The sequence below is a fragment of the Leptonotus elevatus genome, chromosome 2, assembly GCF_054856555.1.
Source record: "Leptonotus elevatus isolate MCC_2025b chromosome 2, RoL_Lele_1.0, whole genome shotgun sequence".
Taxonomy (NCBI): Eukaryota; Metazoa; Chordata; class Actinopteri; order Syngnathiformes; family Syngnathidae; genus Leptonotus; species Leptonotus elevatus.
In genome coordinates, this window is record NC_141240.1 from 32,723,719 (window position 1) to 32,749,149 (window position 25,431).

Here is a 25,431-nt window from a genome sequence, read left to right on the forward strand (position 1 = left end):
GGCAAAGGGAGACGAAATAAAAAGCATCTGATTCCCTTGAGAGCCAAGAAGATTATTTTTTTTTTAGCAAAGAGCAGAGTGAGGCCTCGCGTTGCCCTGCATGACAGTCAGAAATTGCGCAAGCTTTATTTCCTGATGCGACAGTTACGTATTCTCCACTTTCCTCATCTCCTCCTCCCCAAATGGCTTCCCTCACTCAAGCAATCTGAAACGAATGACATCAGTTGCCCTCATTTTGGGTAAGAAAAGGCCAAAGTCAGCCTGTGCGCCCAGGCTTGAGTTGGATGAAAGTGGCGGCAGGTTATTTTCTTGAATGATCTGAGCAAATGAAGAAAAAAAGAGAGAATTACCGTGCCAAGCACTTTGTGTTTGTCATTTCTCTTAGCATGGCTAGCAGCATGGCTAGCAGCATGGCTAGCAGCATGGCTAGCAGCATGGCTAGCAGCATGGCTAGCAGCATGGCTAGCAGCATGGCTCCGACTTCCCCAACAGCACCCAGGCCCAAATGAGAACGTCGCAAGAGAGACTGAATTCATGCTAGCGAGAATGAGGCCAGTCCAAATGATCAGCCGGGGCAAAAAAAAAAGTGCCCTTGATTGTTCTGGATCATCCTGCTCATGAATAGGCCGGCGACGTGTCCGGGCCAACGCTGCTGCGCCTCTGCGGGGACCCCGGCCCGGCGTTTTGGGCTGCTGCCCTTTCGCTTTCGCCATTACATAACCACAATGGACTGAGAATAAATCAATTCTGCTCGAGCAAACACAACATACAGAGACAAACATGCTGAGCGCAGATAAAGATGTGAAAAATGCACGATCTTAATTTTGTTTCTTTTGTGGTTTATTATAACTTATAAAGATTCAACTTTTTTTTTTCTTGAGGTTTCTTTGTTTAACTATGAAGTGAATTAAGAGCTGATCCACTGGACTGCACCAAAACACACAACAACAATAATAAGAGATGGGATAAATGACATATTTGGGTACTTTGTTATTAACTCATTCACTGCCATTAACTTCTATAGACATCAAAAATGTATTTGAACTATTTATATTAGTTTAATATTTTTTTCCACTTTTGTTAACAAGAGTATGAAAACCTAGGAAAACCATTATTGTACATTTAGAACAGATATAACATTTGTGATTAATCGTGAGTTAACTAGTGAAGTCATGCGATTAATTACGGAAAAATTGAATCGCCTAATTCTTAATAATCTTTACTTCTTTCTTTTAATAATCTTTTTTTTTTTAAAGAAAAGATTATTAAAAATAAGGGGCGTCAGGCGATTAATTGTTTTTATCATAATTAATTGCATGACTTCACATGACTAACTCAATCAATCAATTTATTTCATTCTTTTTTTTAAAGAAAAAAGACAATAAAAAGCAATATTCAAATTCCAAGTAAAGCAAAAGAATGAAAGGGGACACAAAGAAGTAAAACTGGTTTTGTCTGCCCCTGATCAACAAAAAAACTAAACAAAAAACTCACGATTAATCACAAATTTTGTATCTGTTCTAAATGTACAAAATGGAAAAAATGTTAAACTAATAGAAATAGTTCAAATGAATTTTTGACGTCTATAGCCGTCAATGGCAGTGAATGAGTTAATGTCTTCTATTCACGCTTTTGATGGATGAATTTGCTTGGCCCAGTTCAATAGAGTCCGGCGCGATTAGTCCTGCATCCTAAGTGCTTTCGTGGATTCCGTCCCTCAAAAACTGTGTCATTGCGCAGCCGCTACGCAATTCCGAGTATGTTCTGAAGCTAGAGAGCACTTAAAGAATGCCTGAGTCATCCTGAAGGCTCAAATATTCCTCGACTGACTGCGCAGTGTCACAATGTTTGGAATTTGTCCGTCTGGAGAAGGAACCTGTTGACTTCCCCTCATTGATGAGTCATGAGCAGCAGTTGCATCTGCGCTCGAGTATTTCATTTGTGTCCATGTGCTGTCCATTCATCACTCCAAGCCCTCACCACCGGTCTGGTACTGGTCTTGACTTGAGCTAGTTTTGAGGATTCAAAACTACTTTTGTTGGAAAGTGGATCCATTGACTTTGTACTGATTCTCGTACTTGTTGGGATGTTGTCGTCAACTTTGACACCGGCACAAGATTTGATGGTTCTTGCCGTAAGCAACTTGTAAACACATGACGTTATGAAGCCGGATCTGCGCTATTCTTTCGTCCCTAGCATGTTTTTTTTTTTTTTACCCGAGTAAACTTGTCTTCCATAGCCTGAATTGTGTGTAAATTTCAGTTGAGTTCTGGCGGTTGGTCATGAGAAAGCCAGGCTGGTCGGGGTCAGCAGTCGGTGCTTCATTAGCGCGAGATCACTCGGCAAACTTATTGGCTGTGACAATCTAACGTTGAGATCATTGAAAAGGAGGCCTTTCTTTCCACCTAATCGGGTCTGGAACGCCCCTCCTACTTGCGGGAAGCTTTTCATGCTTCCTTGCTCACTCTGTCACCCTCTCAGTACCCCCCCCCCCCCTCCCCTGATTCACGCCGGAGCCCTCCCCTCACATTCGTTCTCTGGGTCCCCACCTCTCTCTGAGGATCTGGTGCATGTCTGCCTTCGTCCGGCCCTGGAAGACTTCATTTGCTATCCACGGCAAGAGACCCCTTGGCTCTCTTTTCCTCTGCCGGCCGGTGATGCAAGCTGTCTGCGGGAGTCGGGCTTGTGAACACGCGCCGATGTTCCTGCCATGAGCTCAGCTGAGTTTGAACGTGCCTGGAGAGGTTCCAGCCCTCATGGCTGATTTATTCTGTCAGGAGGAATCCCCGCGGCTCGCCACTTGTTTCTAGTGAAGAGGAATCTTTGCCCAGTGGACTTTTGGAGCCAAGTGGCCAATGAAGTGGATCCATCCAGAGCGAGTGATGAGCGGTCAGCCAGAGTTGCCGTTGTCCCCTCGCCGCCGACTGTTGCCGTTCCCGAAGGTGGAAGGCGAAGAAACGGAGACAGAACCAACACAATCGTGATCGCACGTGTGCGCGGAGTTTTCTCGTCATGGAGGCCATCCTCAGCCTGGTAACTGCTGACGCCTCCCCGCCTTCGTCCCCCACCACCGTGAGTCTTCAGGTTCCTTTTCTTCAGGTCTAACATGGACCTCATTTTAGTCACATTAACTAGCACAATGTCGAGAACTCCCAATAAGTTGTACTTGAACTCATCCACTGCCATTGACGGCTATAGACGTCAAAAATTTATTTAAACAATTTCTATTAGTTTAATTTTTTTTCCATTTTTCTTAACAAGAGTATGAAAGCCTAGATTTTTTTTTTGTACATTAAAAACAGATATAAAATTTGTGATTAATCGTGAGTAAACTAGTGAAGTCATGCGATTAATTACGATAACAAATTGTAATCGCCTGATGACCCTAATTTTTAATAATCTTTTCTTTTTTTTTAATCATCTTTTCTTTTTTTCTTTTTTAGAAAAGATTATTAAAAATTAGGGGCGTCAGGCGATTACAGTTTTTAATCATAATTAATCGCATGACTTCACTAGTTAACTCACGATTAATCACAAATTTTATATATGTTCTAATACAATTTAAAAATTCTAGGTTTTCATACTCTTGTTAACAAAAGTGGGAAAAAATTTAAAACTAATAGAAATAGTTCAAATAAATTTTTTACGTCTATAGCCGTCAATGGCATTGAATGAGTTAAATGGGAAGTCGACCCCAAAAAATATTCTTGACAATAATATGTTCTATGCAGCCACACTAGTCTAAATATGGTATTTTGGTTAATATTGTGTTAGTGGAAAATTAGTTAAGCAGCAAAATCCTGCCGTTTTTAGTCAATATCAGACGGCGTCCATTTTGCCATTTGCTGTCGAGTGCCAATGACATGACAGTTGCTCAGGTATCAGGTAACAACCAATCAGAGCTCATCTTCAGAAAACAGGTGAGCTGTGATTGGTCGTTGCCTGAGCCCTGAGCAACTGTGATGTCATGGATAAAAACGGCTATATTTAGCTTCATAACTTATATTCCACAAATGTAATACAGTATTAATCAGAATGTCATATTTAGACTCGTTAGGACACATTATATATTATTGTCAAGAAATGTGCAAGGTTGAGTTCCCCTTTAAACTGACAACATAAAATGCGTGTGTGCGCGTGTTAGTAAAATGGCGCATTATCCAGCATCACATGGGATTATGTAAATTTCCAGATCGAATGAATGGGATTCATTGTTACCCCCCTTTGGATCCCCTTAAAGGGACAAAAGCGGATTTTGACGTTCAAGATGTTTATTATGTGACATGTTTGAGCGCAGCTTGTGTGGGAACTGAACCACGTGCAACAGGGGAGGGGGGGGCTGATTGAATGTGGCATGGCTTGGTAAAATGTTTTGAATTTTGGATTATTATTTTTTTTGCAGCTTTGTCAATCACAATATTATGTCTGAGCTCACACTTTTGATCTATAATTGATCAAAATATTGGTCCGGTTGAACTGGCAGCACTTTCATAATGCTGTCATCCAGCTGTGTTAACCTCCTAATCCTCAGATAGTGGGATCAAAGCTCATACCCGTCTAATCAGGAGAGTGAAGTTCATGTCGGCATTCCAAGGAGTCAAAGACACAAGTGGTATAAATGCAGATGACCTGTCGGCAAAAGGCTGAATGACTTTTTCAGTGTGGACGTTTTGAATTGACGCCTGAAGTCGTCTTGGACACAAGCTTTGCCGATTCGGACCTGTACCAGTATAAATTATTGTGACATAAGGCTGGAATAGAGGTGGGGGTGCAGAATTGTTGGATGGGATCATGCTCTCATCTTTGACCTGACAATCGGTTGCTTGAGTGACATTTCAGGAATGCTTGAGGAATGCGTGGCTTCACAACAAACAAGGTACAGTGCCGTGGTTTGCAGTCATCTGTGCAAATTTGCAGAAGTGGGCACTCCCGTCGTTATATCGGCCCGTGCTTAACTCATTCACTGCCATTGACGGTTATAGACGTGAAATATTAATTTGAACTATTTATATTAGTTTTAACATTTTTTCCCACTTTTGTTAACAAGAGTATGAAAACCTAGATTTTTTTATTGTACATTTAGAACAGATATAAAATGTGTGATTAATTGTGAGTTAACTCGTAAAGTCATGCAATTAATTATGATTTTAATTGACTGAGAAGGACGGTCCGTACTGACGTGGATCGACGGACGCACATCTGCTTCTACTGCTACTCGCCAAAATGTGGACATCGACAAACGTGCCCACCTCTGCAAATGAGGATTTTTTGATGAATATAATTACTTAAAATTAGGGCTGCGCAATTAATTGAAAATTCAATTACAATTTCAATTATTACACTACAAAATCGGCATAATCGTTTAAAAAATATTAATACTAATTTTGAGTTGTGTAAATTTATATATTGGCACCTTTTTTTGTTTTAAAATTACTAATTTAATAAATCTTGTTTGGTCCAAAAGGAACTTGCATAATTATAGTGTTTGGGTCTTAATATTTTCAATGTTTAAACATTTTCTTGCTTTAAATCAAATGATTGTCCTAATCGTGATTGCAATTATTACCAAATTAATCGTGATTCATATTTTCTTTATAATCCAGCGGCCCTACTTGGAATTTTTTCTTACCTGGAGGAGTATACGATGACTAATTAAATGACAAGAGGTTTCGCAATATGTGATGTGTGTGCTTGTGCACATGCATGTGTGGATATCGTGTTAGGGATATCGACTACATGGAAACATTTAAAAAGAGCCCCAACTGTAATGACATGTTTGCAATGTAGTGTTAATTTCGTCAACGAAAACTAAACAAAAATAATTTCGTCAACACACATTTTCCACCGGACTAAAACTAGACCAAAACCCTCATTATTAATAAACAATAACTGGGACTAAATCAGTATGCATTTTTGTGACTAATGAAGACGAAACAAAAATGGTGAAAGGTAAAAAAAAAATATATATATAGTTAGAATGTAACAATCCAATGGCTATAACGTTCCAACAATAATGTTAATCCGACCGCTAACTAATGCTGGCTAATTTACTAGCTTATAGCATGTAGCCGTAGTAGCCACTTGTTGATATACTCTAATTGTGTGTAAAGTTGTTTTTCATCAAAAAAGATGAGAGAAATTTTAATGTGAAACCGTTTTAGATCCAAAATATTCAACATAATCTGCTGGAGAAAAAAAATACAGGAGTTAAATGGTTGTCCTGACTAATACTAGACTAAAATGTTGACAGTTCTTGTTGACTCAAACTAGACAAATAAAACTAAAATGCTAGATTTATAGTCAACGAAATGGACAAAATAAAAATGGGATGAGGTTGACTAGCTTTTATCAAAACTAACTAGCGTGATTGAAACTGGACTAAAACGCAGACTAAATTTAAAAATGGTGGATAAAATTAACACTATTGCGGTGTATGATTTAATTTGGTTTAATAACTTAACTATAGGGTACTTTTTTTTTTTAAACAATTTCCAGTTGAGCACTTCACACTTTGTAGAAACTATTTTCATGCATGTCACCATTGTTGTTTACGTCGCAAAGCATTCTTGGTAGTGACGTAGCATGGTTGCGTGGGGTTGTTCTCAGCAGTTGCAGTCTTTTTTTTTTTTATCTTTCTTTTTCCATCTTATCTTTTTTTTTTTATCCACTGGAGGTATCAGATCAAATAAACCCAAATTCTGAGTCAGCGTCACGACTATCTCCATCCAAGTGGATCATATGTCATGTTTACCTGCATAGTTTTGTGGTTGGCGATTGGCAGACACTTTGTTGTGTTAGGGGTGGGAACCTCGCGATACGATACGATATGCGATACAAGGTCAGGTAATAAATTCACGATAATCTACGATAAAACTACTCAAGACGTAAATTAATGTTTCTCAATGAGAAAATAGTTTATTTTTGTACCATCATTGAAAAAAATATTAAAACTGGTGCCTTCTTCACAGTGAGGACTTAAGTGTATTTTTTTTTAAACAAATACAAATGTCTTCTTAACAGAGACCACTTTCTGTGAACACATTTCTGTCTTTCGTAAACACTACTGTCATGCAGCGTCAGTCATAGTGAATTGTTTCATTTTATAAAACTTTGATGATTTTTTTGTGTAACATTGCAAAAGTAAATAAATAAAATTACTTAATTATCAAATCAATATTAATATTCCTAAAATTGTGTGCTTCAAAAAGTCAAATCATAAAATATGTTTTAAAATGTTACGTTTGCAAAACTGAGTCAGTTGCTGGACAGATAATAAATGTCTTACACAAGTAAAAGTAAGCTCATGAGTCTTCTTCGCCTGCAGACTTCCATACATTTCTTATGAGGTGCTCCCCCTAGTGGCTTGCCAAGAAATTGCTCAATAAGTAATGAACAATGGAGCCGTTATAGTGGCTGTTTATTAACTACAAATATCGCAATACTTGCGTAGGCGTATCGATAATCTATCGGGAGACAAAGTATCACGATTTATCGCAATATCGATATATCATCACCTAGGGGTGTGCCAAAAAATCGAATCTTATAAGAATCGCGATTCTCATTTAGTACGATTCAGAATCGATTTTAAATGTCCCCAAATTGATTTTATTTAAATTATTTTGTACTGCCTTGCCTTTGTCTGTGTGTGCCTTTATTTGGAGCGCTGTTCATGTTGTACCTGATTTGGCCACTTAGGGGCAGTGTGGTTCCACGCGGTCTGATACACTGTTAAGTTGTAGACACATTAAAGAGTAGAAGGAAAAAGTCACAATCAAGTTATTCCAATAAAAGCAGTTTGTTTTTTTTGCACTGTGGAGCCGTTCTTTTGAGTGATAAAAGTGCCGCGAGTAGCGTGCTAATTAGCATTAGCGAGTCAGATTGGAGTAGATCATCACAATTCCTTACAAATCATTGTCAATCAAATCATTTCGAATCAAATCCTTCTCAATCGGAAATCGATTCTGAATCGAATCGCAGGCCCAAAAATCGAAATTTAATCGAATCGTGAGACATTCAAAGATCCCCACCCCTAATCGTCACACTCCTAGTGGCTTTTTCGGCTCATCCAGAAGAAAAAGTGCTTAAAAGTAGCTAATGTTGGATCGCATGTCTAGTTTCTCCCAAAGTTGCTTGATAGGGTTGATGTCAGGGTTTTTAAGTTTTTCTTCCTCCTCTCACCATGCCGTAGTGAATGTTTGTGTCTTGGGAGAGGAAAAAGGGACTTCCGTGCCATCATCCATTTTCTGAATGGGTCGTGCCAGTGGCAACGTGGTGCGGCGTGCCACGAACGACACAAGCTCTTCTGTAAGTTTATCCTTCTTGATAGCGATAGCGCCAATACAGCGTAAGTGTGGACCTGCGTTGTCCCTCTCAGGCCAAGTGAAGTGTCAGCCGCTCTAATCAGCTTTTCTGGGATCACAGGCTGTTGCGCAACCTGGCCCGCAAGCAGGTGGATCCAGTTTGGATCCAGTTTCAAGTGTAAGGTGCCACGGGGCAGAAGAAAAAGTCCAGTCGAATCTTTTTTGGTTTTGTCTGACCGATAACATCTTATCAGCTCAGCCCCCCCCCCCCCCCACACACACACCCTCCAGATAAAGCGACACTTACACGCCCTCAGCCCGCAGTGATTGAGTGCTTGTCATGCCGACATGTTCGCCTCCCTCTCTGGCTCCTACTCACTAGTTTTGATTACACATGCACAATTTATCTTGTCACCGATATCTCGGTGAGGGAGCGTGATGATGATGAAGGTGGTGATGAAGTTTGTTTTCTATATTGTGCCAGCATAACAGAGGAGTGAGTTGCAACGAGGTCACGGAAAGCACCTGAATTGCTTCCATTCCTTCCGTCGAATGACCTCATCATCAGCTGACGCAGACGGTCCTGGTCCGTTATCGTTGCGTCTTGCACCTCGATCGGATCGCCAGCAACTAACTTGTCCTTTGCCCTCCTCATCTGCAGGGTGACGTCTGTCAAAGGGCAAACGTTGCAAAAACTGCCTTTGAAAAACAAACAAAAAAAACTACAAGGACAAAAAGCCATGAAAAAAAGTCATTAAAGGGAACGTCATGAAATTATTTAACTCAGCCACTGCCATTGACAGCAATAGACGTCATAGATTAAAAAAAATTCCATTTTTGTTAACAAGAGTATGAAAGCCTAGAATGTTTTTTGTACATTTAGAGCAGATATCAAATTTGTGATTAATCGTGAGTTAACTAGTGAAGTCATGCGATTAATTATGATTAAAAAAAAAACAACCGCCTGATGCCCTGAATTTTTAAGAATATTTTCTTTTAATAATTTTTTCTTTTAATTCTTAATTAATTAATTTATTTTCTTAGAAAAGATTATAAAAAAATTAGGGTCGTCAGGTGATTACAATTTTTAATCGTAATTAATCGCATGACTTCACTAGTTAACTCACGATTAATCACAAATTTTATATCTGTTCTAATAAAATAAAAAAAATTCTAGGTTGTCATACTCTTGTTAACAAAAGTGAGAAAAATGTTCAACTAATAGAAATAGTTCAAATTAATTTTGGGCATTTATAGTTAATGAATGGCAGTAAATGAGTTAAGTATTAAGATTTCAAAGGAAAAAAATATGCTTGAAGCAAGAGAAAAACTCATACGCTAAAACTTCCGGCTATAAATACGCAAAAGTTGAATCGAGGCTGGACTAGACTTGTTTTTTTTTTAAAATCCTCTTTCCACTTTATTTCATTCAACCTTTGACCTACTGACTGACATTCCCTACAGACCCGACACGTGTTTTACATGTCACCTCAAAACAAGCAGAAGAAGCACATTTGGCCTTGATTTCACAATATTTCCTCTTGCTGCCATTTGACTTTTTTCTGTATTTACAAACTGCTAAATCATCTCTCACCCCAACACACACTCACACAAACACTTGTCTTTGTATCATCGTGGGGACATCTCATTGACATAATGCGTTTCCTAGCCCCTTACCCTAACCCCAACCATCACAAATGATTGCCTAACCACAACCCTTGACCTAACCCCAACCATTACCCAATTCAAACCTAAACTCTAAAACCAAGTCTTCACCCTCAAAAAGAGGTCTAAAGTTGCGGGGCCCTCCAAAATGGCCCCACAAGGACAAGTGGGCCCGACAAGTGTGTAAAATCCCGGGCTTGATATTAATAGGTTTGTTTCTGGTCAAGGCGAGCAGGTGTTGCCGTGAGCTGTCGCTTGTCGGTCGTGTGCCGCACTGGCGCTATTTTTGCTCTCTGAGTCACGACGTTGGCAAGAGGGTTGCACGATGATTCCATTGACTGTGCTGTGTATGCAAAGTGATTGCTAGATGTCCCGTTCTCTTTTTTTCTTTATATGCTGTATTATTTTGGTCTCATTTAATTTGTTCAAAGCTACCGATGAATAGTCAAATCTGGTATGTAACCCTCAAGGAATGTCCCTGAAGTTACGCATGTGAAAGACGTCCAACTGGTTACGCTTGATCAGCCGGTGCCCCCCCCCCCCCAAACAATTGGCACATGACAGAGTGGCAGTGAGTTCATTTGGTCTCAAAGAGCATCCACTGCTGTCAGGCTTCCTTTGACTCAAACCTTCATCACTTCATCATTTGTATAGTATTGGTGGTTTGTTGAATGGTGTTGAGATGCTATTGGTGCTCTTAAGATGTGGATGAATTGGGATGAATCCCTATTTCAAGTTAAAGTACCACTGATTGTCACACCCACCTACGTGAGGCGGAATTCATTCTCAGCATTTGACCCATCTCCTGAGGGAGCGGTGAGCAGCAGCAGGGGCTGCGCTCGGGAATCATTTGGTGATCTAACTCTCCAATTCCAACCCCTTAATGCTGAGTGTCAAGCAGGGCGGCAATGGGTCCCATTTTTTATAGTCTTTGGTATGACCCGGCAAGGGATTGTACCCACAATCTCCCAGTCTCAGGGCGGACACTCTACCACTAGGCCACTGATCTTGTTTGAAGGGAAGGTAGCATATGCCTGGCCCGCCACTCACAATCTCATTTTGCTCCCTGAATTCCTCACAACAGGAAGCAGTGGACCAGTTGTGTCGTGAGCTAATTCCCTTATTATGCAGCACAATAAATGTCCACGCAAGCAGACATAAGTATGTTCTGGATCCATTTTTTGATGCTAACTGTTGTCAAAAGATTTTTGTTTTTGGTAGGGACTTTTTTTTTTATTGTGTCATCCTCATTCTGTCACCTTTTTTTTTTCCTTTCAAGGAGTGTCCCTTCAAAGGCAAACAGGTGCAGACAATTTTCTAAGGAGTCATCAAATTTCAGGGCAAATTTTTTTTTCCCCTGTTAAATTTGACCCAAACTGTTACATAAAGGTCAAATCAGGCCGTACTGCCTCCAAGATGATGTCACTCTCCGGGCTGTGGGGGCGGGGCCGGAATTGATGACAGGGGCGGGTTTTGGCTGTGTGGCTGCGCGCTACGCTCGGCTTGAGTTTCACAACTTTCACAACCAGATGAGCGAGTCGGGCTGGAGCGCACGCCGGTCCTGTCTGTCCATCATGCGGATAGACGGGTGGACAGACTGACAGTTAGTTAGTCAGACAGACAGCGAGCTGTCAAGAAGGGTCAGGCCAGGCACATGAAGACGAACGGACGCCGACGTCGCGGCTTTGTCAAGCTTGTCTGTGCGTCTGGATGAAAGCAAGCGCGAGTTTCGTGTTTTGGCCGAAATGCACTGGGAGCAGATCGTGCGTTTGGGCAACGGAAAGGTGAGCCAGCCCCGCAAACTTGACGTCCAAACGGGAAGCTCACATCCTTGTTGAGCGTCGGCTGACTTGAAAGCGATCGAGTCGTGCGCATGTTTACTCGCCTCTGATTTTGGCAACGCTTTTCACAGATGATGGACTCACAAAGTGCCTCACAAAAATTACGTCCATCAAATATAATATTAAATATTAAATACACAATAAAATCCGAACAGTTGTCTTCCCGGAAAGCCTGCCTAAAGAAACGTGTACGTACTAAGTAAAAGGAAGAAGTGCGTTCCCATTTTACGCTTGTGAGCAGGAATTCCCATGCAAGCGCTGTAGGTGCGACAATAAATCAGGTGCACTGCGGGAAATGCTCTACCTTCACCGACTCCCAAAATGGAGTATTATCATTATTATAGCCTACTCATCAATTTGTACCAGCGACATTTCAAGTGACGGCAGGACAATCAAATGGCTTCCTGTGAGTACATCAGCTTTGTGTGCAACATAAAAAAGTAATTTTGTAAGTTTACATTGAGACAAGATCATGTGTATTCGGTGCAAGTGGAACCTCAAGTTGCAAACCGTCCGAATTGGTTCTGTAAGAATGCCCCCCCCCCCCCTCCCAAAAAGAACCCTCAAAATGTTTCCCACCCAAGTGAATGGACGTGCAATTTGTCTGTTCCAGCCAAAAACTCAATTAACGTGAGGGGGGAAAAAGAGGAGTTGAAAACTTATTTACTCCTCCTTATATTATTCACTATTCTAATTGCTCTTTTATGCAATTTGAAGAGTGGACGCAGAATTTGTACTTGTGTGCAGGAAGAACAACTAACTTAGGAAGCTAATGGCGGAGCTTCCTCCAAGTGCTGTAAATAAAGTCACGAAAAGATTTTAAAAAACGGTTACAGCCGCCGTCCGTTTCTTGACAATTGTTTTTTTTACTTTTCATCGCAAAGGTTGAAATACAACAGAAATGTTGAGACTTCTAAAAGTTTGACCGCAAGTGACTTCTCACTTTCCATATGACTTTTTGCAGAAAAGCAGAACCTTCTTCTGAGTCTGTCAGCAAAAACACTAAAATACAAAATCCTCTTGAAGTCCTCTTTTGCTCCGCGTGACTCTCACACTCTTTTTTTCCTGTGCGTCGTTCACAGATCGAGCGGTCGGAGGTGAGCGGTTTGAGCTCGACTCCCCCAGCGATCGACTCGGCGTCGGAGGATGCCGCTGCGGATCCTCAGCGCACCAAGCAGGCCATCGGCCAGCTGCAGCAGAAAATCCTCAAACTCACCGAACAGATCAAGATCGAGCAGACGGCCCGAGACGACAATGTTGCCGAGTACCTCAAACTGGCCAACAATGCCGACAAACAGCAAAGCTTGCGCATTAAACAGGTCAGATTAAGTCCACAAATCAGAAACTTGATTTATTTAGCTCATTTTCAGTAGTCAGAAGATATTTTGTGTAGAATTTTACTATAAAAACATATTTTGCCGCTTGCTGTGGACTGAGGATGACATCACATGTTCAGTTCAGCTCAGGGCTCAGGTAACGACAAACCATGGCTCAGTTTGCGGGTGTCACATGACTAAACCCAGAAAACAGGTGAGCCGTAATCTGTGATGTCATTTTCAGTCGCCAGCAAGTGTCAAAATGTGTTTTTAAAAGTATTGTACTAGACAAAATAAGTTTTTATTGCTGAAAGTCAAGTATCCCTTCAGCCTTCCACCTTGTAGAGAGCTTAATATGCACAACTCTCAAAAAGTTGGGGACGTTTCAAGATTTTGGACTCTAACCTTTTCAGGTGAAATTAATTGGACCTCCTCCAAACTTGACATTGCGCACATCTGACTGTCCAGTTACTTTTTGCAGAAATTTCGGCAAAATTCACAACAGCTATTAGACCCACAAAAATGCCTTTCTGTGACTCTGATGACGGACATTATTGCTTGATTTGGGAATCAGTTCAAAAGTTAACCTGTCAAGGTTCTAGTTGATTTTAGTCCCCTACTTTTGGCGAGTCGAGTATTTGAAATTTGAAGTGTTGTTGTGGCCGGCAGGTCTTTGAGAAAAAGAACCAGAAGTCGGCGCAGAGCATCCAGCACCTGCAGCGGAAACTGGACCACTACCACCGCAAGCTGCGCGAAGCGGAGCACAACGGAATCCCTCGGCAACCCAAGGACGTCCTCCGGGACATGCAGCAAGGCTTGAAGGACGTGGGCGCCAAAGTGACGGGCTTCAGCGAGGGCGTGGTGGACAGCGTCAAGGGAGGCCTGTCCAGCTTCTCCCATGCCACGCACTCGGCCGCCGGGGCCGTGGCCTCCAAACCGCGGGAGATCGCTTCGCTCATCCGCAACAAGTTCGGCAGCGCCGACAACATCGCGTCTCTCAAAGACTCGCTGGACGAGCCCTCGGGGGAAGAAGGCGTGGGCGTGGGCGTCGCCGGTCGCCACCTCCAGTCCAGTCCCAAGTACAGCAGCGAGGACGACTGCTCCAGCGCCACTTCCGGCTCGGTGGGGGCCAACAGCGCGACGGGGGCGCCCGGCGGCCCCCCCAGCTCCAGGGGGAACACGCTGGAAAGGGCCCACGCCTCCGGCTTGGACCTGTTGCTGCAGGAGGTCCGGGAGCTGAGGGAGGGCCAGGGCAGGCTGGAGGAGAGTCTGGATGACTTGAAGAGTCACTATCAGCGAGACTACACGCTCGTCATGCAGGCGCTGCAGGAGGAACGATTCAGGTAAGCGCCTTGCCGGGCTCCACATGCCGGAGGACTGGCTCATTGAAAACCTCCAAACTTTGGAAGGTAGTCCTTCCTGCCCAGGCTGATAAATGACCTTACCGTGGCACGCCCTCCCCGCCTACTAAATGTGACAAGAAGCCCCCTCCGACATTTACCGGTCAAGATGAGCTAAAGTGCATACACATGAACTCCAAAAACGTTTAATAACGGTTACTAAAATCCAAATGAATGCCGCTTAAAACGTTAATTGACGTTTACTTACGTTTTTTCCCCCTCACAATGGGCAGTGCAACGTGTTGTGCAGCGCTGCCTGGTCAATGGGCTTGTGAAATCAAAAACACCCACTAACTATGGCCAGCAGATGGCAGCATTGTATCTCTTTTCAATGTTCTGCCAATGTATGCAATTGCAGTGAAACACATTGATAGTGTGTTTATAGAACGTTTTCAAGAATGACGTGAATGATCAAAGCCTTTGTCACATTAAATCTTAATTCACAGAGCGTCACTAAACAAAAAATATAAGTGTCAAAGTCTTCAATCAATATCACTCTAAACAAAAAATATTAGTGTCAAAGTCTTCGATCAATGTCACTCAAATTAACTATTTTCGAATGATGATTAGTAAAGAACACAATAAGGTAGAAACATACTTCTTTTTTTTTATGAAATAATGGAACGCGATCTTTCATTTGGTACCCAGCATGTTTATGTAGTCAAAGTACACAATATTCTGTTTGCCTTGAAAGATGAGTTAAAATGCTGGAAATCGTTAGGGGTATCTTCACTCCCTCACTATGCAATTCTGCCCAAAAGCAAAGGAAAATACACATCGCTGTCTGCTACTACATAAGTAAAACCGAAGTTTTGGGACATTGTTCCTGTCAAGCAGAGTAAGAATGAATTAATATTACCTCCATAGTTTCAATGTTTTGTTGGCATTAATAGTAAATAGTAAGTCAAGAAACGCGCGGACGGTTAGCTACTCGGAGCCATTGTTAGCCTTTGGCTAAAAACAATGAAGAACACGACCTTAGTGCGGACACTGGTCGTGTGGTCTTCCACAAAGTTTGATCCAGCACAGACATTCTTTGTAGTTGTTTGGGGAAGGGAATAAACTGGACACGTTACCTCTCCAACACAAGCCGTGACTACAGCGTTGAACCATTTTTATTGATTTTTCCTTGCTTTTGGCTAACCACGCAATGCATCACCGGGAGCTAGATTGCTAAGTTTGTCCACAGCAAAAACTCACGTGCCGACGCGAACATGACGTGTGGCGTCTGGATTGGTTTACTAAGTCATGCGGGCGTGGTTTACGGTAAGGTCAATTCCTAGATTGGTGCTGACTGCACGTCGCGTGTGTTCCGTCTGACTTGATTATCACGAAACGCGATGCAGTGACCACTTCTCGTCTTAGTGCTGCTGCATTTGCAGCATTTTGTAGAAAGGTGCGATTTCCTTTGTAGGCCTTACAATTGCAGTCCCCCTGAAAATGCAGATTTGACGAGTTCAAGCATCCGTTTAATTTAGGATTTATTTAATTGTTGTACCTATTTCGGGAGTTATTTCTTTTCATGTTGTTTTTGAGTGACCTATTGCAAACCGTCGCCATTTGTTGTCAGTAACCTTTTAGATTTTGAATTGAATCTGAAAAGCTTGACAAAAATGTTGAGAACTTGGCCCCGACAGTTTTACTTTTCCCATAATTTTAAATTCCAAGATGGCCGCCATGCTCAGGTGACTGTTTTGATTTTTTGGAGGGCCTCTAGAGGGAGCCACTTGTGCAAATTGTGCCACACTTGACGGCTCTTCCTTTTGTGATTGGACGATGGTGCCAAAAGAAGATGTACTCATTGAAATCTATAAGGCGGAGTCGGCATTGCTGAGTTGTCACTGGTCAGCCATCTTATGTCAGGTGGCTGCTTTGGTGCGCTTTGCTGTAGCCGGTGGTAAGATGGATGATTTACCCACTTAAATACTCGTAACTTGCTGAATTCTTGATGGATTTACAAATGGATTGTTTTATTACAACCCTTATTAATTTGGCTATGATTTTGGTTCAATGTTTCAATTGCAGATTTTTCTTTAAACGCGCCATAGTTGTTTGTGTCATATCCAACAACAAAAATGAAAATCAGTTAAGAATTTGGGCGAGATGAGCATTTCTACCGTTTATTACAGAGTCTGTGCTCCATTGACTGTAATGTTATGAGTAATCGAGCAGCCCTGTCCCAAGATGGACGCCCTGTGACAACGTTACTTCTCCTTGGCTCACAGTGCACATGAGCCATTTAGTGTTCTTCTAGATATTAGTGGCTATACTAGTCGACATGTTTTTCCCATTTCCAAGTGACTACTGCCCGTCAGTGCCTCATGTCACGCAGGCACTTTATCAGCAGCTGAGTTAGCATGTCCTAATCAGGTCAGCGCTTGAATTAGGCGGCGGCTGCGTTCCGCTTGTAATGCATGTGCTTCTTAAAGCTCGTTACACCCCAACGTGCGCGCGTGCTTGCAGGTGCGAACGCTTGGAGGAGCAGCTGAACGACCTGACAGAGCTTCACCAGAACGAGATCCTCAACCTGAAGCAGGAGCTGGCCAGCATGGAGGAGAAGATCGCCTACCAGTCGTACGAGAGGGCGCGAGACATTCAGGTTGGTCTCGTCAGTTGTTTGGCCCACTTCACCAAAACGCTCGCCAGATTGGAGCCCTGAAAAAAAAAACGGAGTTCAAACTAAAGGATTTGCTTTCATAGAACGTTTGCTGCGAGTATAGTGAAAGTGCGTGAATGGTCGTCGGGGGTGCCCTGTGATTGTCCAGGGCGTATTCCACCTTGAGCCCAAAGTCAGCCAGTATTGGCTGAGGCCTTATCGGTGGCCATGAACAACTTGGAAAAGAAAAAAAAAATCATCATTGCTCCTCTCCTTTTGTTTTTTGAAACTATGCATGTTGTACTCTAACTCTGTCAAAATTGGTCTTGTATTACGTGGTGATGTAAAACAAAACGGGGACAGCAGACTCCGTGAAGTAATGTATTCCCCATCCATGGACTTAGGAGAGTATTTGTTGTCGGTTATGGGAATGATTGACTTGAATTCTCAATCGAACATGAACAAACACAAGTGAGGAATATTTTCACTTATCAGAAAATGTTGCATTTCATGTGACTGTTCACAATGTTAATAAAGTTGTTTACTTTGTACATTTGGACATAAGAGTCTACATAGACCAATTCCAATGAAATTGGGACGTTGTGTAGAAGATAAATAAAAAACAGACTGTTATTTGCAAATCATTTTCTACCCTTTTTCAACTGAATACACGACAAAGACAAGATACTTATTTAATGCTCAGCCTGATGAACATTAAAAAATATATGTATTGTCTAGTTTTGAATTTGATGTTTGCAACACGTTCCCAAAAAGCTGCGACAGGGTGAGTTGAAGAATGCTCCAAAAACCAGTTTGGAACATTCCACAGGTGAGCAGCTTCATAGGAAACAGGTGATATCATCTTAACTCATTCACTGCCATTGACGGCTACAGACGTCAAAAATTCATTTGAACTATTTCTATTAGTTTAACTTTTTTTCCCATTTTTGTTAACAAGAGTATAAAAACCTATAATTAATTGTTTTATTGTACATTCAGAACAGATATAAAATGTGTGATTAATGGTGAGTTAACTAGTGACGTCATGCGATTAATTATGATTTAAAAAATTAATCGCTTGACGCCGCTAATTTTTAATAATCCTTTCTTCTTTTTAAAAAAAGAAAATATTATTTAAAAAAATCAACATTAAACAAAAAATACAAATAATATTCATTTTTTTCGTAATTAATCGCATGACTTCACTAGTTAACTCACGATTAAATAACAAATTTTATATCTGTTCTAAATGTACAATAAAAAAAATTCCAGGTTTTCATACTCTTGCTAACAAAAAAGGGAAAACAAATGTTAAACTAATAGAAATAGTTCAAATGAATTTTTGACGTCTATAGCCGTCAATGGCAGTGAATGAGTTAATAATTGCCAACTGTGAAGCCCTTTTAGACTTTTTGGGGATTAAGCCAGGACTATAGAAATACATTTGACTTCACTTGACTTGACTTGATTGGGTATGCCTATTTAAAAAAAGAAAAAGAAAAAAAAGTAATCTGTACTTGTACTCGTGTACGCAGGAAATGTCAGCGCTTGGGCGGCTGAGCTTTGTGGGGTTTAGTCTGAGCCGTTTTGTGAATGTGTTTGCGCAGGAGGCGCTGGAGGCGTGTCAGACGCGAATTTCCAAGATGGAGCTGCAGCAGCAGCAGCAGCAGGTGGTGCAGTTGGAGGGTCTGGAAAACGCCACGGCCAGGACGCTGCTGGGCAAACTCATCAACGTGCTGCTGGCCCTGATGGCCGTCCTCCTGGTCTTCGTGTCCACCGTGGCCAACTGCGTGGTGCCTCTGATGAAGACGCGCTCGCGCTCCCTCTCAACCCTCCTGCTGCTCATCCTCTCCGCCTTCCTGTGGAGGAACTGGGACGCGCTCTCGGGTTACGCGCAACGAGCCCTGCGGCCACCGGGATGACCGACCGCCGCTGCGTGTGTTTCTTTGCTCACGGCAAGTGACGAAAGCCGAGCGGTCGCACGGCGAGTTTGGCGAGAGACCCGCGAGAGTGGCTCGGCCCGCGCCGTAAATTCAGATGGGCTCGCCGTCGACTCGGTAACGACTAACCCGAGTCCAGGATGGACGGGGACTGTTTACAGTTTTTCAAATCAACTCTTGTGTTGAAATCCCTCACATAACACAGCCTTGTACTGTTATTGTTTTATTTCTTGATCTGACTCAATATTTGTCATGAAGTTTATTTTATTGAGCACCATGTAGCATCGGGGAGGATTTTAATCCAACGTGTGGTGGACTGCCTTTGAAAACGCCGCAATAGGTCGACATCAACCAGAACCTCAAAAAGTTGTATTTGCTGTGTGCTTCTTCAACAGTTGTGCTCACAAACTTTTCATTCCCTTTTCAAACAAAGCCGTTTGTGAACTCGACCTCCAGCCAGACTTGAGGAGCAAAGCTGGCCAACGCCAGGCTTGCTCGCTCGCCAGATCAAATGACATCTGCTCATTGTCAAACGTCTGTGAAAGGAAGACAAATGACACGTGACGTTCAGTACATGACAAACGGATGAGTAAAAGCAATTCAGCTTTCAAAATTGGCTGATCTGAGAGCGCTGGTGGTCATTGAGCTCCATCTCAGATATGCCGTGAGGCTGATGCTGCTGTTTTCTATCCATAGCGTGACGTTTCTTTACTGCCGGTTCCCTTTAAATCTGCCCATTTTGGAGCGCAGCCTTTTCATCGCGCATTCTCCTGCTTCTTATCTCTGTGCTCTTCCTGCAGTGGCAAACTCGAGTCAAGCCAGGCCTGCCCCACAGGCGGCTGGGAACAACCAGTAGCTCTGTCCTGAGTGGCTACGCCATCTTTGTGTCAAGGAGGTAAAGTTTGGTGGAGGACCCAGTCGCAGGGAAGCAGGGCAAGGAGGCAAAGGTGATGTTCAAAAAAGGACTTTAATTACTACAAAACAAAAGCAAACTCCAAATGGCAAGAGAAAACAAAACGTGTGGAGTACAACAAGGCAAAAACTGGTAGCATGACGGGAGGAAAATGACAATGAACCGACATGGACAGAGGGGAGACAGGAGACTAAATACACACACGCTAATGACACAACAAGACACACCTGGGGCAAGACACAAGTGGCCGAGGGCACTGATTGGTTGACACTAGGAAGGGCAGGATTACACTTAACAAAACCAACGGAGACACACAAGGAAAAACAGAACCCAAACATGACACTTTGAAAGGGATGGGATATAACGTTTGAATTATGAATTAGACTTGTGTGTGAAGTTGTTTGGTGGGCCCACCACAAGAGGAGCCAGAATGCGGAATCGTCCGCACTATGTTCCACGTGGACGAGCTGTAACCTTGCTCTGGAAGATGAATTCTCACGGTATTTGTTGAGTTCACAACGACTCTATCTTGTAACCGAGCCCGTGGTTCGGACCAATCACAAAGCTACAATGTGTTTGGCGGCGGGATATGCAGCTGTGACGAAAGTGCTGAAGCTGTGGGAAACAACATAGCGACACCGGAGAAACAAATGCATGGACGCTGCAATTAATTGTGTTCTTGCAGAATTACTCGATTTTATTTTTCAAGAAGAGAAGAACAGTGAGTGGCGCTTTGTGCATTTTTATCGTGCTCCCCCCTCTACAATGACATTAACCTCCATGGCCCTAAATGTTTGGTCAAAACAGAATTTTTGGTAGACGTGCACAAGTTCGTGCACCAACCAATCAGCTTGATATTGTCCAGAATGTCCCGCCTTTCACGAGCAAATCACAGTGGAGCAGTCCCAGATGATTTAGTGAAGAACCCCCTTGAGTGAATCACAACGTCAGTCTGGATGTTGCCAGGTGAGACGAACTGTACGCTGCACTTTAGCACTCGATCGGACGTTGGATGGCTCCGGTCGTACGCAGAACCTCCGGAGGAGGCCGCTCAGGTCGGGATCACGTGATGGCAGACTCCATCTCGATTCCATCACTGTAATGGGAAATTTTCCGTTTTAGCCAATTTGTGAGCGAGCTGTGTTGTTTGACCTCAGCTTGACCTTGATGTTGGTTTACGTGATAAACCGCTCCAGTGCCTTCTTGATCTGCTTTTCCAAGTGTGGAATCAATAAAAAAATGCATTCCTGGCTATCTTGTGCTTTTTTTTTTTCTTGTTCAAGTCTGCTCTGTGTTGCTTTAATCAAATCCTGTTGGTGTGTGTGTGTAAAGATGCACATACAACCTGTGTCATGTGACCACACGATGGCGCTGTTGAGCCTTAATTGGGCCTGAGAGCCTTAAACACCGGCGTAGACAGTTGAAGTCAATCTGAATATGATGGGAACTGAGGGCAGGGGAGATGGGGTGGGCGTCTGTGGTTATCATGAAGGACACAGGTTGGCGTGGAAGTCCCGTTTTGTGTGATGATACCGACAGCTTCGACCCCCGTCCATCCCTGCTCGACATCACCCGTCAGTACGAACTTGCACAAAAATTCATACATATTAATATTGATATGTAAATCGGTGACCGTCGGCGGGGTGTGCACTTGAGACTATTCAGGGTGCCCTTAAAATTAGAGCTGTCGTTGTACTTCCCCAAATGGGAAAGTAACCAACCTGTTTTGCTATTTGTGTTTTACGCGACGTGTGTTGAAACGATTTGCATATTTCCATTCTAATGCGCGAGCATATGCGCGAGCCGTCCACAGACAACAACAAAAACAGAAAACCTTGAGTGGGAGCGCTTGTGTTTTAGTTGAATATTTATGAGTGTAGAGCCAGCGCGAGAAGCGTCAACAAGTGGGAAGGTGCGCTCGTGTCATGCGGCCATCTGCTTGCACTTTCACGGCTTTTTACTGGGCCCGATTAACGCTCGGATGTGCTCAACTTATCTGTGCGTGGGGATGCCGACCTCGTGACCTGTCATTAACCCCAAGACGAGCGGAATCAGTCGGACCATTGAGTGGGCATTTGTCTGTGGGATGGCGTATGTCACAACTGACCAATGATGATCAAGTGAGAAGTGAAGACTGCGCATCACTCAAAAAGTAGGACGCGACGAAATGCTAGAGCACGTCGTGTCACGTGGTCAGTTACTTGATGGAATTCCAAAGTCGTAGCAAGTAAATAAATTAGAAATGGAAGCAAACAGTAAATTAAGTGTTTCCATGTGATTTTGCGTGTAGGCCAGCGGGAATTTCGGGAAACGATCTAATTTTACCTAATTGGTATGAAGATTATTTACAATCACATGTTTTCATTTATCTTTGCCACGGTGACATATAGTGACAATAACAACAGTTAAATGGCCACTGTAAAGGGTGTGTTAGAAAAAGGGAAAAAAAGTATTAAGGTGTAGGTTAGCTGCGTCACCGCCATGGTAACACGCTTGAGATAGGAAAAGACACTGAGACAGGTGAATGACGGTGTTGTTCGAGCTTGTCCAGAGAGCGTGGAAGGCATTGTGAATATGAGCATGAAGCAGCCACAAAATATCCTACCGCAACTCTCGCCTCTTCTCGCGCACTGATCAGACCCGCTCTCCCCAAGTCATGTGTCGTTGTGTCCTTGGGCAAGACACAAACATTTGCCTCCAGAGTTACTCACACTGGTGTATGGAAGGTGCGAATGTTTGGTGGTGGTCGGAGGGGCCGTAGGCGCACACTGGCAGCCACGCTTTCGTCAGCCGGCCCAAGGGCAGCTGTGGCTACATAAGTAGCTTACCGCCACCACAGTGTGAATGTGTGAGCGCATGAATAATGTATTCATTCCGATGCAAAGCGTCTTTGAGTGTCTAGAAAAGCGCTATATAAATCTGATGCATTATTATTATTATACAGCCATGCTTGCAGTCTGCGAAAACTTGTCGTCTGGGTTTGAAAACTATCTTTGTGACAGCAGTCCTGCAACTTTTTGTCTCGTATTGTTTAGTGGTGAGCTTTTCATGCCTTGGCTCTTCCTAAAAGGACGGGCTGGGATGTCATTCCTTCGCGCCTGCTTCACTCGGAGGCGCGCTCGCGCGCACACACGCACGCGGGGGGCTGAGAGGGACCGAGGAGGCAGCGGAAGCACGACTCGCCTTATCGCGTCACTCCGGCTTGAGGCGCGAAGCAGGAAGCAGCCTTTCCTCTCGGATTGTCGCCCCAGGAACCGTCAGGCAGGCAATTTAGTCTCTGCTCAATGCGCCCCTCGGCCCAGAAGACGCGGAATCCGGCCAGAAGGAAGAATGCCTCTCCCGATGGAGATCGCTCTCGTGCTCCTCGGCTTGCTCGCCTTGGGAGCGCGGCGGATCGGCGTCGGCGCGCTGCGCGTCCAGCAGCAGTTCTCCGCTCCGAACCGCACCAATAATTTCGCGGTGGACCCGGCGTCCGGGAAGGTGTACGTGGCCACCGTCAACAGCCTGTACCAGCTCAACGCGAGCCTCGGCATGGAGGCGCACCAGAGGACGGGGCCGGTGGAGGACAACCTGTTGTGCCACGCGCCGCAGCTTCCCCAGGCTCCGTGCCAGCATCCCAAGTCGCCGACGGACAACCACAACAAGCTGCTGGAGCTGGACAGCGAGCAGGGCGTCGCGCTGGCCTGCGGCTCCGTGTACCAGGGCTTCTGCGAGCTCAGGAAGATGAGCAACATCTCGCAGGTCGCGGTGGAGTTCCCGGCCGCGGGCGAGAAGACCGTCTTCCCCAGCATGCTCAACATCGCCGCCAACCACCCCGACGCGTCCACCGTGGGTCTGGTGCTGCGGGGGGGCGGGGGCGACACCCGGCTGCTGGTCGGGGCCACCTACACCGGCGCCGGCACGCAGTATTTCCCCAAGAACCACAGCAAGGAGGACCTGCGCTTCGAGAACACCCCGGAAATCGCCATCCGCTCCTTTGACGTCCGCGACCTGACCCGACTTTTCACCTATGACATCAACCCGTCCGAGGACAACGTGTTCAAGATCAAGCAGGAGGCCAAGGCCAAAAACAAGCTCAACTTCGTGCGCGCCTTCAAGCACAAGACTTACTCCTACATCGCCTTCAACAACGACGCCAAAACGGGCCACAAGGAGAGCCAGCCCAACAGCGTCCTGGCCAGGATCTGCGTGGACACCGGCGGCCAAAAGTCCAGCGGGCCCGAGAGCAGGAAGCTGACCGAGTCCTACATCCAGCTGCCCCTTCAGTGCGGACGCAACGGCGACATTTACAACCGTCTGCTGTCCGTCTACCCGGCTGACGTCCGAGCGGGGGACGACCCCACGGAGGCCTTCCTCTTTGGGGTCTTCTCCAAGGGGGACAGGAAGTCGGCGCTGTGCGCCTTCAAGTTCGGCGACATCGAGGAGGAGATCCGTCGAGGCCGCAGGAGCTGCTCCAACTCGCCCAGCAGTGACGTGCAGGTGCTGGACAGCGTCATCCAGGGCTCCGGGGCGGCCTGCGTCCACAAGTGGAACCTGGTGGTAAGAGCTCGTTCTTTCTTTCTTTCTTTCTTTCTTTCTTTCTTTCTTTCTTTCTTTCTTTCTCCCTCCCTCCCTCCCTCCCTCTCTCTCTCTCTCTCTCTCTCTCTCTCTCTCTCTCTCTCTCTCTCTCTCTCTTTCTTTCTTTCTCTCTCTCTCTCCCTCTCTCTTTCTTTCTTTCTCTCTCTCTCTCTCTCTCTCTCTCTCTCTCTCTCTCTCTCTCTCTCTCTCTCTCTCTCTCTCTCTCTCAACCCAACACAACTCTTCTCAACCGGACTTGCTGGCTTCAAACTTCCAAAAGCAAAAAAAAGTTTCAGTTGAGGGTAAAGGAGTTTGCCAGCTCAGCCGCCACACGAATGATGATATTTATCTTTATGGTTAGGCTGACATCCCATTAGGAAATGGTAGAATAGTAACACATTTGGGGTTTGGAGGCGAGACCCAGCCACACCAATACACTTGAGTAATATGCCACCAGGGTTTTACAATTAAAACTATACTCATCATTTCATAGCTGTGGCTATACCAAGCAGAGTGCGGTGAGTCTCTGTCACCACACTACATGATATATGGTCAATAAAGGGTGCAAGATCATGCCAAGAGCCTGGGAAATACCCACCTGTCACCTTCATTCTAACCCGTTTCCTCTTTTTTGTATTTTTAGAATATCGCGCCTCTTCCTCAACAGTCACGTTATGTTGCTTGTGCTTCACTAAAAAGTCATACGCGACTAAATGTGGCACGGTAAAAAGTTTCTCCCGACAAGAACAAGTCACTGTGACTGTGTTTTGTGTGCGAGGGTCAACGTGTGGGTTGGAGCGTCTGACGAGTTGTGCAGTTGGGCCGTGTTTCCTCCTCCTTCTTTTCACTCTTCTTCCTCCTCTCCTTCATGAAAACTCTATTCAGCCAACTACTGAATTGCAT

At 44.1% G+C, this 25,431-nt stretch overlaps 2 protein-coding genes across 6 annotated transcripts in view; both read left to right on the forward strand.

The window, feature by feature from the left end:
• Positions 1–21,225, forward strand: part of tmcc1a (transmembrane and coiled-coil domain family 1a) — a 34,007-nt gene extending 12,782 nt beyond the window's left edge. For 3 of the 5 annotated variants that reach the window (XM_086067119.1, XM_086067120.1, XM_086067121.1), the window contains 4 exons: positions 12,889–13,125; positions 13,792–14,465; positions 16,986–17,121; positions 18,726–21,225. In XM_086067119.1, coding sequence (XP_085923245.1) covers positions 12,889–13,125; positions 13,792–14,465; positions 16,986–17,121; positions 18,726–19,040 — 1,362 coding nt within the window. In that variant the 3' untranslated portion in view covers positions 19,041–21,225. Of the gene's footprint in view, positions 1–2,692; positions 3,073–11,462; positions 11,750–12,888; positions 13,126–13,791; positions 14,466–16,985; positions 17,122–18,725 lie in introns of those variants that run through there. The other 2 variants (XM_086067122.1, XM_086067123.1) reach the window with 2 other exon arrangements.
• Positions 21,226–23,127: 1,902 nt separating this feature from the next.
• Positions 23,128–25,431, forward strand: part of plxnd1 (plexin D1) — an 83,890-nt gene continuing 81,586 nt past the window's right edge. The window contains exon 1 of the mRNA XM_086067118.1: positions 23,128–24,510. Within this exon, the coding sequence (XP_085923244.1) occupies positions 23,302–24,510 (1,209 nt within the window). The 5' untranslated portion in view covers positions 23,128–23,301. The remainder of the gene's footprint in view (positions 24,511–25,431) is intronic.